Source organism: Globicephala melas, chromosome 2 (assembly GCF_963455315.2).
Source record: "Globicephala melas chromosome 2, mGloMel1.2, whole genome shotgun sequence".
In the NCBI taxonomy this organism is placed as follows: Eukaryota; Metazoa; Chordata; class Mammalia; order Artiodactyla; family Delphinidae; genus Globicephala; species Globicephala melas.
Window position 1 is genome coordinate 109,124,971 of NC_083315.2, and position 13,302 is coordinate 109,138,272.

Below are 13,302 nucleotides of genomic sequence, written 5' to 3' on the forward strand. Positions count from 1 at the left end.
GAGCCATGGCCGCTGAGCCTGCGCGTCCGGAGCCTGTGCTCCGCAACGGGAGAGGCCACAATGGTGAGGCCCGCGTACCACACACACACACACACACAAAAGTATAATTTTAAAGTCCTAAAAAACGAATGTATGTTATAATGGAACAAACGAAAGTCTTGGCTCTGTCCCTTATTAGCTTCATGATCTTGAGCAAATCACTTAAGCTTTCTGAGCTCCTCATCTTCAATGGTAGTGTTGTCGTGAGAATTAGGTGTAATAAGATACGTACAGTACACAGAGTGCCCAGATAACTATACACACTCAAAAATATGAATTATCATCATCATCATCATTGTCATCACCTGACAGTCCCTTTATGTACATCACATCCCATTTAATTCTCACAAGTTTTCTAGGGAATCACAGGGTACCCTCAAGCTTTTAACTCCTACACTACTAGATTATAGAAGGCATAGAATATGGGAATGCTAATTGAATTTGAAAATGAACCTAATTATTCATTTTTTTGGTCACATACAAACTAACTTGAAATTCCATTATTTCTACATTTGGTGTAAATCTAGCATTCCTTTCCCCTACATCCCACTTTCACTATTCCTTCCAACTCCTTCCAGAATACTTCCCTTCCCAACTGACAAAACTATTGTCTTGCTTTCATGTTCTCTACTTTCTTCACATCACTTTTTAACTCTTTGACTCGCTGCAATCTCTATTCCAATGCAGACTTTTATTGCATCTACTGTCTTCAAGGTTGCAGCTTCTTTTGTCTCTATGCTTCTGTCACTATGGCAACTGACCTCTCTTCTGTAACTGTTCTTATCTGCCTCATCCCATATGTGTCCAGCCGTAACATTTTTTTTTTTTTAACATCTTTATTGGAGTATAATTGCTCTACAATGGTGTGTTAGTTTCTGCTGTATAACAAAGTGAAACAGTTATACATATACATATGTTCCCATATCTCTTCCCTCTTGCATCTCCCTCCCTCCCACCCTCCCTATCCCACCCCTCTAGGTGGTCACAAACCACTGAGTTGATCTCCCTGTGCTATGCGGCTGCTTCCCACTAGCTATCTATTTTACGTTTGGTAGTGTGTATATGTCCATGCCACTCTCTCACTTTGTCACAGCTTACGGAGGCCTCTTCCCATGCCTGCTCCTTCACTGTTGGATGTTACAAATTACCTGGCACCTGCTGGTTTCTCTAACCTCATTTCTTATCCCTGTTTCACCTCCACACTATATGCAGTTATGTATATTTACTATTCTTTATATACCATGATTTCTTTGCATGCAATTATTACACCACAGAAGAATTTTCTATGTAGTACTTGGTCTCCTCTATTATATAGTTATGCCTTAACAAAAAGCACAATGGTTGCTGACTTGATAGATTTTCTATCAAAAAAAAAATCTGTGCATTTTGTTAAGAATCCAAATTACTTTTAGAGTAGAATTTAATTAGCTTTTAAATAAAAAGCACAATATTATACTATGATAAATAATATTGAATGAGACATTGTGATTATTTCAGAGCACCCTAACCTCACCAAAAAAAGATAATCTGTTACTGATTATATTAAGGAAATGAAAGTTATGATGTCATTTTATAGGGCAGGTGAAACATTGATATTAAATTTTTCTTAAAGACTTGAAAAATGTCATTGAACTGGCTAGAATCAAAAACAGCAGAAGTTTTAACTAAATTCACCAAATAGCTTGACAATAAGAAAAAGGTAAAAATTCAGTATTTTACTTCAAAAATGTAAAAAATGCAAACCTTACCAAAATACATAATATTATTAAAGATGTTAGAATTAAAGAATTTTTGAATGGACTTCTATAGCATTCTGATCAAATATGCTAAGAGGAAAAGGAATCTTTATGATTACAGCTGCCTTGTTTCTCAATATTTTGTCTAAATAAACCAATATTTAACCAGTATAGTGTATAGAGTTTGTTGATATTTAAGCAAAAGTTTGTTGATATTTAGTAGTAGAAAAATTTCTCTTTCAAAACAGAAAGGTACCAAATTTCCATTTAGTGACTACCTCAAGAGAAATTTCTAAAGAGGTCAAACACAGAGAGACATACATAAAAACGTATCTACATATAGGTCCTTTATATTTTTCTCGGAGATATTACTTTTCTAAACAAAAATGCTAAAACTTTAAATTAATAAAAATACTTAGTGAATTAACCTACCTCCATAAACAATTCCAAACTGCCCAGAACCCAGTACCTCATCAGGAAAAATCTGATAAACTGTGCTGATGTCCTATAGGTGCAAGTCCAGAGAAAAACAAACATGAAGTGGAACAAAAGATTAGTCCTAATAAACTCTATAATTTTATTAAATATATCATTAACACTGATAAATATTTTAAACATAAACAATTAAAATTTAAATGCTAGATGAAATCTACAATATAACTATATTAAAAACCCACTCTTCAATTTAATGTAATACTGTAATGTTGGACAACTATTCTAATCTTAAGCAGCAGAAATTTTCCAATGTTCAATTATATAGGTTTCATTAGAGAGAAAAAAGACTTAAAACTCTATGTCATTTACATACATAATGTCAGTATTCAAAAAGTGATTTGCTTATTGCAATCGTTATTTAGAAATCTCACATTAAATAATCATGGTTCCCAAGCATATGTCTGTGTGAGTCCTGATTCCAACCATTTCATTCTTTATGGCTAAAATGCTGTGGCTGCCTCTTTATCAATCATCCACATCCACATGAATTTAAACTGAAGGAAGAGGGGGCTGAATCCCTGTGAGTGAGCCAGAGACACCACAAAAAGATGACAATCCACAATGAAATTCTCATCTGTGAGGCAACCACACTCTTCTACCTTTACCACTTCTGGAGGTTAACAAGTCTCCAAATGTCTACTCTTTCCTCTTTGAAATAATAATTGCTAAGTAAAGCATTCTGTTTTAGATGACTATGCTTAGTCTGTGATTTTGATGACCACACTCATGAAAGCACAATGTAATACTTTTTCACTTTCAGTATTCCTATGACATCCTATGGAATTTTCTGCCTATCCTCCACTCTTGTACTCTTTGTCCTTTCAAAAATAAAAGTCCTGGACTTCCTTGGTGGTGCACTGGTTAAGGATCCGCCTGCCAATGCAGGGGACATGGGTTCGAGCCCTGGTCTGGGAAGATCCCACATGCCGCGGAGCAACTAAGCTTGTGCACCACAACTACTGAGCCTGCACTTTAGAGCCCGCGAGCCACAACTACTGAGGCTGTGTGTCACAACTACTGAAGCCCGCGTGCCTAGAGCCTGTGCTCTGCGACAAGAGAAGCCACTGCAATGAGAAGCCCGCGCACTGCAACGAAGAGGAGCTCCCGCTCGCCACAACTAGAGAAAAGCCCACGTGCAGCAACGAAGACCAAACGCAGCCAAAAATAAATAAATTTTTAAAAAAACAAAAATAAAAGTCCTTTTACATCACATCCTACCCTCTGCATATTCCATACATTGCTATCCTTTCCCTTTGTCCTTCCCCCCAGAAAACAACTACAAGTTCTCTCTATCCTGTGATCCCTTCAGAGTATCCATGGTTCAGAGTTCAAGGTTGTCTGAAGACAAGAAAATGAATTAATACTACTCCAGTATTCTGAGTCCAAACTACTACTCCATCTTTCTCTGATAGCTCAATGGCCACCCAGAATTTTCAGCCAAACAGGGTGGAAGAACCCCACAGGAATCTAGAATTTCCTAAGAGGCTTATAGGTAGATCAGTATTTCCCAAAGTCTTCTCTGGCTAAGCAAGAACAACAGGAACCTTCAGGTCTTTAGAAATCTAGCTCATGATTGACAGAACAAGAATATGTCTAATTTTCATTACAAAGTTTCCCTAATTCTCTCAATCATATTTGGTTTTCAGTTTACTTTATGCCAATTTAGCAAAGGTTGCAAAGCTATGCTAGTGATGAATCCAGTTTCATGGAGTTTATTCTTTAAAAAATAGACTCAGATTAGTGTAAGGCTACAAACTTTTTCCTTTTGGTGACAGGTATAGCAGTCAAAATAGAGGGAAAGATCGAGTCACAGGATGAGGTAGGAAAGGCCTTATTACTTTTGGGCTGCTTGCCACAGTGACAAAGTATAACCAAAAGAAGCAAACATATGACAGAGTGTAAATTATTTCATAATATGTATGATCTACAATTTTCAAAAACTGAGCTGAAAGGATGGAGTTATGTGGCACAGCTGACTAGGGTGCTAGAATGTGGCTCCATAAAATCTGATTTATGCAGCTTTCTGAGGTCTCCTTGTTAAGTACAAGTGATTGTAAGAGTATATGCAGCTCCTTGTCATACGACAGCACTTCTGGGTAGCAATCAAGGAATGAGAATAGGACATGTTTAAGCTATTCATGCAACTCAAATAATTTATTTCATTTTATCTGGTATTACATAGTATCAACCATTTAAAATTCCAGTACCAAGATGCGCAAACACGTGAAAAATCAGGCACTGCATGATAATTGTTTATCTGAGATGAAAAGTAGGTATTTAACTTTCCACCCTGCAGAACAGATGATAGAAAATCACTAAGAGAATTGATACAATGTAATGTTTCTAAAATTTTATAGAAGAAAAACATCCAAAAGGACCCTATTTTATTTTCTAGAAAACACTAAAAAATTAAAATTTCAGATCAATAAAAATGTACTTTATGATGCTCTTATTTTCAAATAAAGGATCACAGTAGCAAGTTTTATATTAGTAGGTACACACTCACCACATTTTCTTGAATCTGGGAATTTGATACCGAAATACTCAGAGAAATATCTCCTGGAAATACATGTTCAAAAATACACAAAATAAGTAAGAGAGATAATAGCAAAACAAGTAAATACATGCTTATTAATTAAGCTGCAGGGCTGTTTTAAAACCATAATGATTAGACTTTTCTACAAAAATGTCTATTAGAATGTTTCTTTCCTTTTACAGTTACAGATTTACTCTGTACTTGGCTTTGAAAAATAATATTTTGTCAGTTTAGAGTTAGGAGTCGTAAAGACTTGGGTTCAAATACTGGTGTGCCATGTCGTAACTCTGGTACAAGCTGAGACAACTTAATGTCTCTAGGGCCTGATTCCCTCACCTGTAAAACAGGCTAACCATTAACATCCAACTATTGGGGTTATTTTAGGCATTAAAATAGAGACCTCACATAAAATGCTTAGCACCCAACTAGGCATATATATTCTATTAATACGTATATTGGTTGTAGAGATCAATTAAAAAGTTGTGATAGATCATTAGATAACACACTGTGATGTGAAAACAGAGGGCTTTTTGCCATAGGCTTCATTATTAATAGCCATTATAAGATTTTAAGTTGCATTTTAAATAGATACTCCTCTAAAATATCTTTTAGAAATTCATCCTCAATACTTGATCCTGTTCGCATTTTGGTAAAATTTATCTCATTCTACAATGAACAGAGGTTTCTTCCTGGGATAAAATGATCAAGAGCTTCCAGGTACTCTGCACACTAAGCGTCCTGCCCGGAATAGCATATTAGGTGGTTTTGAGGACATATGTTAACTCACATTTGCAAATGGCAAGACCGGCATTCCAGGTCAAGCTCAAGCTGACTAGATTAGTTCTTCTTTTATGACCAACAGCTCTAGGTTTCTGCTATTGCCTAATATATTGGGTTGACATGCATTTGTTCAGAATTTTAATGTAAAATGAAAAATAAAATAGGATCATTTAATGAATGACATACCTTAGTATGTGTAGCAGCAGCTTTTATTTGGAGACCCTATGTTCGCCAATAAAATAAATCATCCCCAAAGAGTCTCTCTTCACCTGTTCTAAAGATAGTCAGAAAACTAGCAGACTCACTGTGCACATTGGTTCCTGAACCCACGGAGGAACCCTTGGGGATAACGGGCATGAGGGCATGCCGGATCGCCATCTCCCACATCCTGGCCACGTCTGCACCAATGCCACTGGTGACGACACTGCTACTTGGTGGTGGGCTGGAGGGATTGACCACATTTTCTCCCACATAATACACGACGTTTGCTGTAGTGATCTCAAAACAGTGAGGATTGGCCCCGTTAGGGATTAAAGCTGATGGTTTTACTGGTTCCAGAGATAAAATTTCTGATAAAGGAATTTCCTGTGGAAGAAAGAGTGTGTTAAACGCAGTTTATCAAAACTATGTAAACTTTCAAATAAAATTCATGCCAGGGACATGTGAGAAATGGCATTACAATCAGCCATCAAATGGTTTAGTAAGACACAGAATATTACTAAGAAAAATACAAAAATATCTTTAGTAGGGGAAAAGTTATCATCTCCTTTCTACAGAAAAATGCAAGTGACTTTTTTACTATGTTCATGTGGTAAGAATAAGTATGAATAAGAATAATAATTTTGAATCTGCATCAAGATCTAAGACTTGGAATGTAAATGATAATTTTTATAACGGTGAGGTAAAATCACGACCCTTTTGAAATGCCTTTGGGTATGTGCAGCTGTTTTTAAATTTCAACTATTCTTTAAGGCACTGAAAATGAATCATACAATTTGATTTGATAGATGTTAATATAATAATATAGCCACATGAATAGTTTTAATGAGAAAGACCACAGACAGTGGTTTTAAGAGTAGTTGCTTTTTGTTTGTTTTGTTTTGTTTTGAACTTACATCTGCTTAGTTTTTTATTGAGTTAAGTATAAAAGCCCAGCTAATCAACTCATTAAATTGACAGTCAAGGCAGGACCCTTGAACTACATTAACAGGATTTAAAAAGTGGTTGGTCTTTTAGTAGCTCTCTGGTAATCCCACACGCGCACACACACATACACAAATTTGTACAGTACTCTGGATATAGGATTTCCCCCCATAATCTTATATAATGTGCTGTTCACAATCTGCAGTATTTTGAAGACTATATAAATTGGACACGAGCAAATTAGAGATGTCTGATAAACTCTTATAAAGTATTTGGGAACTTCAGCTCTAGTCCTGAAAAGATCAATTTTAACCTATAAAAAAGGAAAATTCATATCAAATCACAAGACTTAACAGACATCTTTGAAAAAAAAAATCAAATTGCAACTCAGTTTTCTACTTTTTCAAATATGACCGAGAGAAAAAGAAGTACAAGTAGTAATGTCTGCATTTTTTAAAAAAACTATTAACCGAGTGGACTTGGGGAAGAAAAAAAAAACAAAAACTATACAGTATTATTGCACTCCACGAATGTGCAGAATCCCAAAATGTGCCAGCACTGAAAAACTGCCTTGTGTTGAGGTTTTCCAAGAGGTACAACGAGCCTGCCAAGAAAGCATCTGGTCTGTACTAACGGCTTGCTGTCTTTAGTACAGGTCTTCACAATGTCACTCATGCTGCTCTTGCAAAAATCCCTTAATGTAAAAGAGTATTCAGTGCTGATAGGTGGGGCTATGATCGATGGTGTGGGATTGAATCCATATGCACATTGAACTTCATTTCATTGTCAAGAATTTGAACAAGCTGTTGCATGGATGGAAGGTGACCAGATTCCAGCTTAGACCACACAGGTACATCATTCAAAGTTATCTCAAATGCACCTGTTAACATACACTGGTTCTCAATCATGTTGCTCAAGAAGAAGACCATCATGCATGCAGAGACCTTATTTTCTTGGCCTCACTGCCAGATGCTAGGAGCCTGCATGCCAAACAAGGCAAAAGGATCCTTGCCAACAATTATTAAGCCTAATTACTAGGCTAGCTTGAAGACCGACAGGAAAGATGCTATGTGTCTATATATTGGTTGAGGGAGGTAATTCTCTCCTTCAATGAGAATGCCTGGGTACCGCTAGCTAACAATCCGCGTGTACTCCTAAAACACCCACCTATAACCTCAGGAAACACAAATCTCGAACTTGAGCAGCGGCCCCGTGGCGTACTGCATCTTTAATCTCTTGCCAGGCACGCCTCCCAGGTTGGCCAAGGCACAGCTCTGGACCACTGCTGACGCCGCCACCAGGAGAAGTAGCAGAAGCCTCATCTTAAAACAAGCCAGCCATTTCGGCCGCCCTCAGACTCTAAAAAGTAGTTGCTTTTAAGACAATATAGATAACTAAAAAAATTAATCACCACACTGTCTTCCAGGAGGTACAGAGTGACTAAGAAATAATAACTTTTAAAACAAATTTTTAATTGAAAAGTTAATGAGGTCTCCTTTTTCTGTTAGATCTGTGTAAAGGGGCCATGGAGAACGACACCAACTTTGCCTGAGCCTGCATTAATCTTGAAGGAGCAAGTATATACTGTCTTCAGTATGAACTTCTTTTGGAACCGTGTTTTACTGGGTGATAACGTTATATGACACCTGTATTATTTCATGTAGAGAGACAGAATGAAAATAGCTGACAAATCTTTTTCTAGAGGAAAGTGTTCCTTGTGAATATTGACAATACATGGAGAAATCATAAAATGTTTCTTAACCCCCAGTGACGTACGGCAAGGCTACAGATGCAAAACAAAACAAAGAAAGTTGGATAGAACAGATTTCAGGAATTTACTTTTAGCTAATATTCTGTGACCTTGAGTTTTCTAGTTAAATCATACATCTCTGCTAAAATAGTCAGTTAAGCTTCTTCTCTCCCCCTCCCCCTCCTGCCCCACCATCACATGGGGCCAGAAGCATTCCACAGGGATATTTGAAATTCACAGATGACTAACATGGGGTCACAACCTGATTCCCCGCAAATGTGTAAACTACAGAGAAGAAAAAATATCCCTTGGAGCAAGCTCCAAAAGAGTCATGTCTGTTGGATGTATTTTGTATTTCTGATACTCTACACTCCCATGAGAAAGAAAGAGGGGGTGTGAAACTTCAGTCAAGGAAAGAGCCACCCTTACCTTGTAGTACCTGCTTCCTGTGTCATTTTGAAAGAGGGTAATACATTTGCTATCCAATCTCCAATAGTGCCGTTTCCGCTGAAACAGAAGTTGGATTTAGTATCTTTTAAAAACTTAAAAAATATCCAAGATAGATAAAAATCAAAACATTTTCCCACTGGGGACATCAGACTCGATGGTGGAAAGTGCATGGGCTTTGGACCAGGAAGACTGACACTCAATTTCAAGACTCTAGAAGATGACTACTCAGCAAATGTGTGGTGAGTTTCTGTGTCTACATCCGAGAGTTATGAATAATAAAGGAGATGATGTGTTAGCACCCAAGCGGTGCCTGGCACTTACTGAATGTATAGTAAATAGAAAACTCCATTTTAAAATTTATTTGATGGCTTGAAGAGCTAAAAGTGGATTTGTAGCTGTAATAAAATAAAAAGGCTTAACAGGAGATACAATATTTATATATTCTTATTATCTTAGAACATAAGGCATGCCATGCTGATCCAGCCAGGTATTCTGGCTTCCATTAGAGATGGAAGAGCTCTGACTGTTACAGCAGAACTAAAGAATGTTCTGTAGGATGGCAAGGTTGACTCCATGGCATCAACTTAACAACACCAGGAGAGTGCATCAATAACTCAATTCTCTCTTAAGCTCACTGCAGATCTAAACTTCTATGATTTGGTGATCAGGTCCTTGTGTGTCTGTATGTGTGTATGTGTTTCTTCTTTTTAGGCCAAAATGCCCTGATACTATTCTTGGTCTCTTCCACACCTATCTTAGACCAGTCAAATACACTAAATATGCTTCAAATATTTTACCATGTCTAGGAAGGACTGGATAGTATTCAGTTGAGTCCTACAGTAAGTCATGTAAATCTCCCTCCAGAAGAGAAGGTTGAGATTATAGCTAGAGTGATTAGGTTATAGATGTCCATTTATCTAAAAAAAATGATAGGAATCCTATAGCTAGGGGGTGATGAGGAAAACACTACCAATAGCTGAGAAAGAAGCTTAGCACTAAATGTCAATTAGCTTAACTGAAACATACATCAATTTTTTTTCTCTCTTACACACAAACTCATTCATCAACTATTAGGAAAATAAGAAGTAATGAACTACTCAGACTATATGAAAAAATTAAAATGTGTTGTCTTTTATCTAATAAAATATAGGATTCCTGTATTTCTGAATAGGTCAGTTTTTAAGTGAACACCTAAGGATTTAAGAAGTATATAATAGTTATCATCGTTTCTTCTCTCCCTAAAATGCAGTGTTTCAAAAAAAAAACCTGAATCACAGAGGAGTGCTCTGAGAGCAAGCCTGTAAAATGACAGGCAAGACATTCAAGTTGTTTGGAAATCACCTCAAGTAATGGAGGGAAATGAGTTTGTTTCCCTGAGATTGCTGTCTACACTTTTTTCTAACTCAGTTGTTAGCTCAACTACTTGGGACACTCAGTGACTGTGAACGTGCTCCCCCAATCCGGTGCCCTGCCTGCACTGAGGTTTGCTCCTCATAACCCAGACATCCCACAGTGTTGACAGGGCATCAGCAGCTCCTCTAATTAAAGCTCGCAAGACAAGAGAAAATTTCTTGCTGTGGATCTTACCAGTGTGTCCTTGCTGGTGTAGTGGACCATCCATCCTTCTTTCATCACCGTGCTGCTTTTCCTCTTCGTGTGTTTGACAGACTGCACTACTCTCATGAGTGGGATATTGTTGCTTGTTGATGGACTTGAAAAGTCAAAATATTTTAGGGGAGAAATGTTTTTAGATACAGATCTTCTTTTCCTGCATAAAACCTTATTTCAGCTATTTCAAAGTGAAAGTCAAAAAAAAATTTCATATTCCATTTTTAGTGAACGGTACTGCCAGAGTACCCTAGTTCAGAATCTGGATTACTCTGAAGAGTGATAGGCGCTTGATATGTACACCTTAACAATCCCGAGGGAGGATAATAAGCTCCTCGGTTTTCAGGTTGAAGTGCATGGTGCTCAGTTTTGGGGTGAACATTGGGTAGATTACAGTTTTAGTGTATTGAGGCCACAGTATTCAGAATCACACATGAATGCTTGCTTGCTACATATTACAGCCATAATATTAATCGTTTAGAGATAATATCAGTTACTGTGAATTTCAGTCTCTCTCTGGATAATTTCACAAAAATTAGAATCTGCTGTTGAAACTGTCTTTTAAACAACTATTGCTCATGGAATTATGCCCATCCTTCATGTCTTTCTTTCTCTGTCTTTTCTGTCTCTGTGTCTTCCTCTCTCCTTCACTGCCCCCAACCACAGGCCCACCTGCCCACACCAATCTTTTGATACTAAAGAAATGTACACCTTTGAAAGACAGTGGGGTCATAAGACTAATATTTTCCAGTAGTTAAAAAATATTTCTCATGCTATTGAATGGAATAAAATCCAATTATTTTATTGCTCTCCTCTCATGAACAATTTCAGTCAGTCAATGAATATGGTATTTGTAAAATGGACACAAAAGTTTGAATACACTTTATAACATAAATCAGAGGTTTGGAAACTATTTTTGTAAAGAGCCAGGTAATACATATTTCAGGCTTTGCAGAATACTTAACTTTGTCATTGTGGTGCAAAAGCAGACATAGCCATAGCTATGAACGGGCCTGGCTATGTTCCAATAAAACTTTATTACAAAACAGACAGCAGCCTGATTCGGGCCATAGTGTGCTGACCACTAATATAAAAAATGGGGATCATCTACAAATCAAAAAGTACAGATAATTAGATGACAAATATGAAACTCCACACACTTCTGAAATAAAATCAAGAACAGTAAGGTCCAGACGTATGTGATATCTGTAATAGGGACCAGCTATAAAAATAGATGGTGTCCGCTGAGGTTGATCCCTGATCTCTGTATGTGCACACAATGAGCTTTTTTTTTTTTAACGTCTTTATTGAAGTATAATTGCTTTACAGTGGTGTGTTAGTTTCTGCTTTATAACAAAGTGAATCAGTTATACATATACATATGTTCCCATATCTCTTCCCTCTTGCATCTCCCTCCCTCCCACCCTCCCTATCCCACCCCTCTAGCTGGTCACAAAGCACCAAGCTGATCTCCCTGTGCTATGCGGCTGCTTCCCACTAGCTATCTATTTTACATTTGGTAGTATATATATGTCCACGCCACTCTCTCACTTTGTCCCAGCTTACCCTTACACAATGAGCCTTGAATGAATATTAACTTAGTAGTAAATTTGTCATTTGCACATACGTGTAACCCTCACATGCAAAAGAAAATGGGTCAAAGAATGAGGCAATACCAGGAAAGGACGCAAACTACATTTCTCCAAGGGAATCCCGACCTCCTAATTCCAAAGTTAGGAGTCTCCTCCGTAGTACACAGCTCATTTATAAACAAATTATAGACATACCTCGGAGATATTGCAGGTTTGGTTCCAGATCACAGAGATAAAGCAAATATGGCAATAAAGCGAGTCACATGAATTTTTTTTTGGTTTCCCAGTGTATATATGTTATGTTTATACTATACTGTGGTCTACTAAGTGTGTAATAGCATTATGCTTAAAAAAAATGTATCTAGCTTAATTAAAAATTAGTTTATTGCTTTAAAAAATGCTAACCATCACCTCAGCCTTCAGGGGAGATATAATTTTTTTGCTGGTGGAGAGTCTTGCCTTGTTGTTGATGGCTGTGGACTGATGTGGATGGTGTTGGTTGAAGGCTGGTATGACTGTGGCAATATCTTAAAATAGGACAACGATAAAATCTGCAGCATTGATTGACTCTTCCTTTCACGAATGATTTCCCTGTAGCACGCAATGCTGTTTTATAGCATTTTACCCACAGAACTTCTTTCAAAATTGGAGTCAATACTCTCAAACCCTGCTACTGCTTTATCAACTAAATGTACGTAATATCCTAAATCCTTTGTTGTCATTTCAACAAACTTCACAGAATCTTCACCAGGAGTAGATTCCATCTCAGGAAACCACTTCCTCTGCTCAACCCTTAAAGTTTTATCATGACATTGCAGTCACATCTTCAGACTCCACTTCTAATTTTAGTTCTCATGCTATTTCCACCACATCAGCAGTTACTTTCTCCATCGCAGTCTTGAACCACTCAAAGTCATCCATGAGGTTTGGAAACAACTTCTTCCAAACTCCTGTTAATGTTGATATTTTGACCTCTTCCCATTAATCATGAATGTTCTTAATGGCATCCGAATGGTGAATCCTTTCCAGAAGGTTTTCAGTTGACTTTGCCCAGATCCATCAGAAGAACAGCCATCTATCTATGGCAATGATAACCTTACAAAATGTATCTCTTAAATAATAAGACGTGAAAGTTGAAATTGCTCCTTGATCCATGGGCTGCAAAAATGGATG

The 13,302-nt window shown here is 37.3% G+C and overlaps 1 protein-coding gene and 1 pseudogene across 3 annotated transcripts in view; both read right to left on the reverse strand.

The window, feature by feature from the left end:
- Nucleotides 1-13,302, reverse strand: part of PRKD1 (protein kinase D1) — a 334,300-nt gene that overhangs the window by 40,824 nt on the left and 280,174 nt on the right. For all 3 annotated transcript variants that reach the window (XM_030854701.2, XM_060294694.1, XM_060294695.1), the window contains 5 exons: nucleotides 10,517-10,640; nucleotides 8,909-8,986; nucleotides 5,892-6,171; nucleotides 4,777-4,829; nucleotides 2,208-2,280 (listed from right to left, as the gene is read on the reverse strand). In XM_030854701.2, the coding sequence (XP_030710561.1) occupies nucleotides 2,208-2,280; nucleotides 4,777-4,829; nucleotides 5,892-6,171; nucleotides 8,909-8,986; nucleotides 10,517-10,640 (608 nt within the window). The remainder of the gene's footprint in view (nucleotides 1-2,207; nucleotides 2,281-4,776; nucleotides 4,830-5,891; nucleotides 6,172-8,908; nucleotides 8,987-10,516; nucleotides 10,641-13,302) is intronic.
- LOC115852180 (thioredoxin reductase-like selenoprotein T) lies at nucleotides 7,402-8,051 on the reverse strand (annotated as a pseudogene).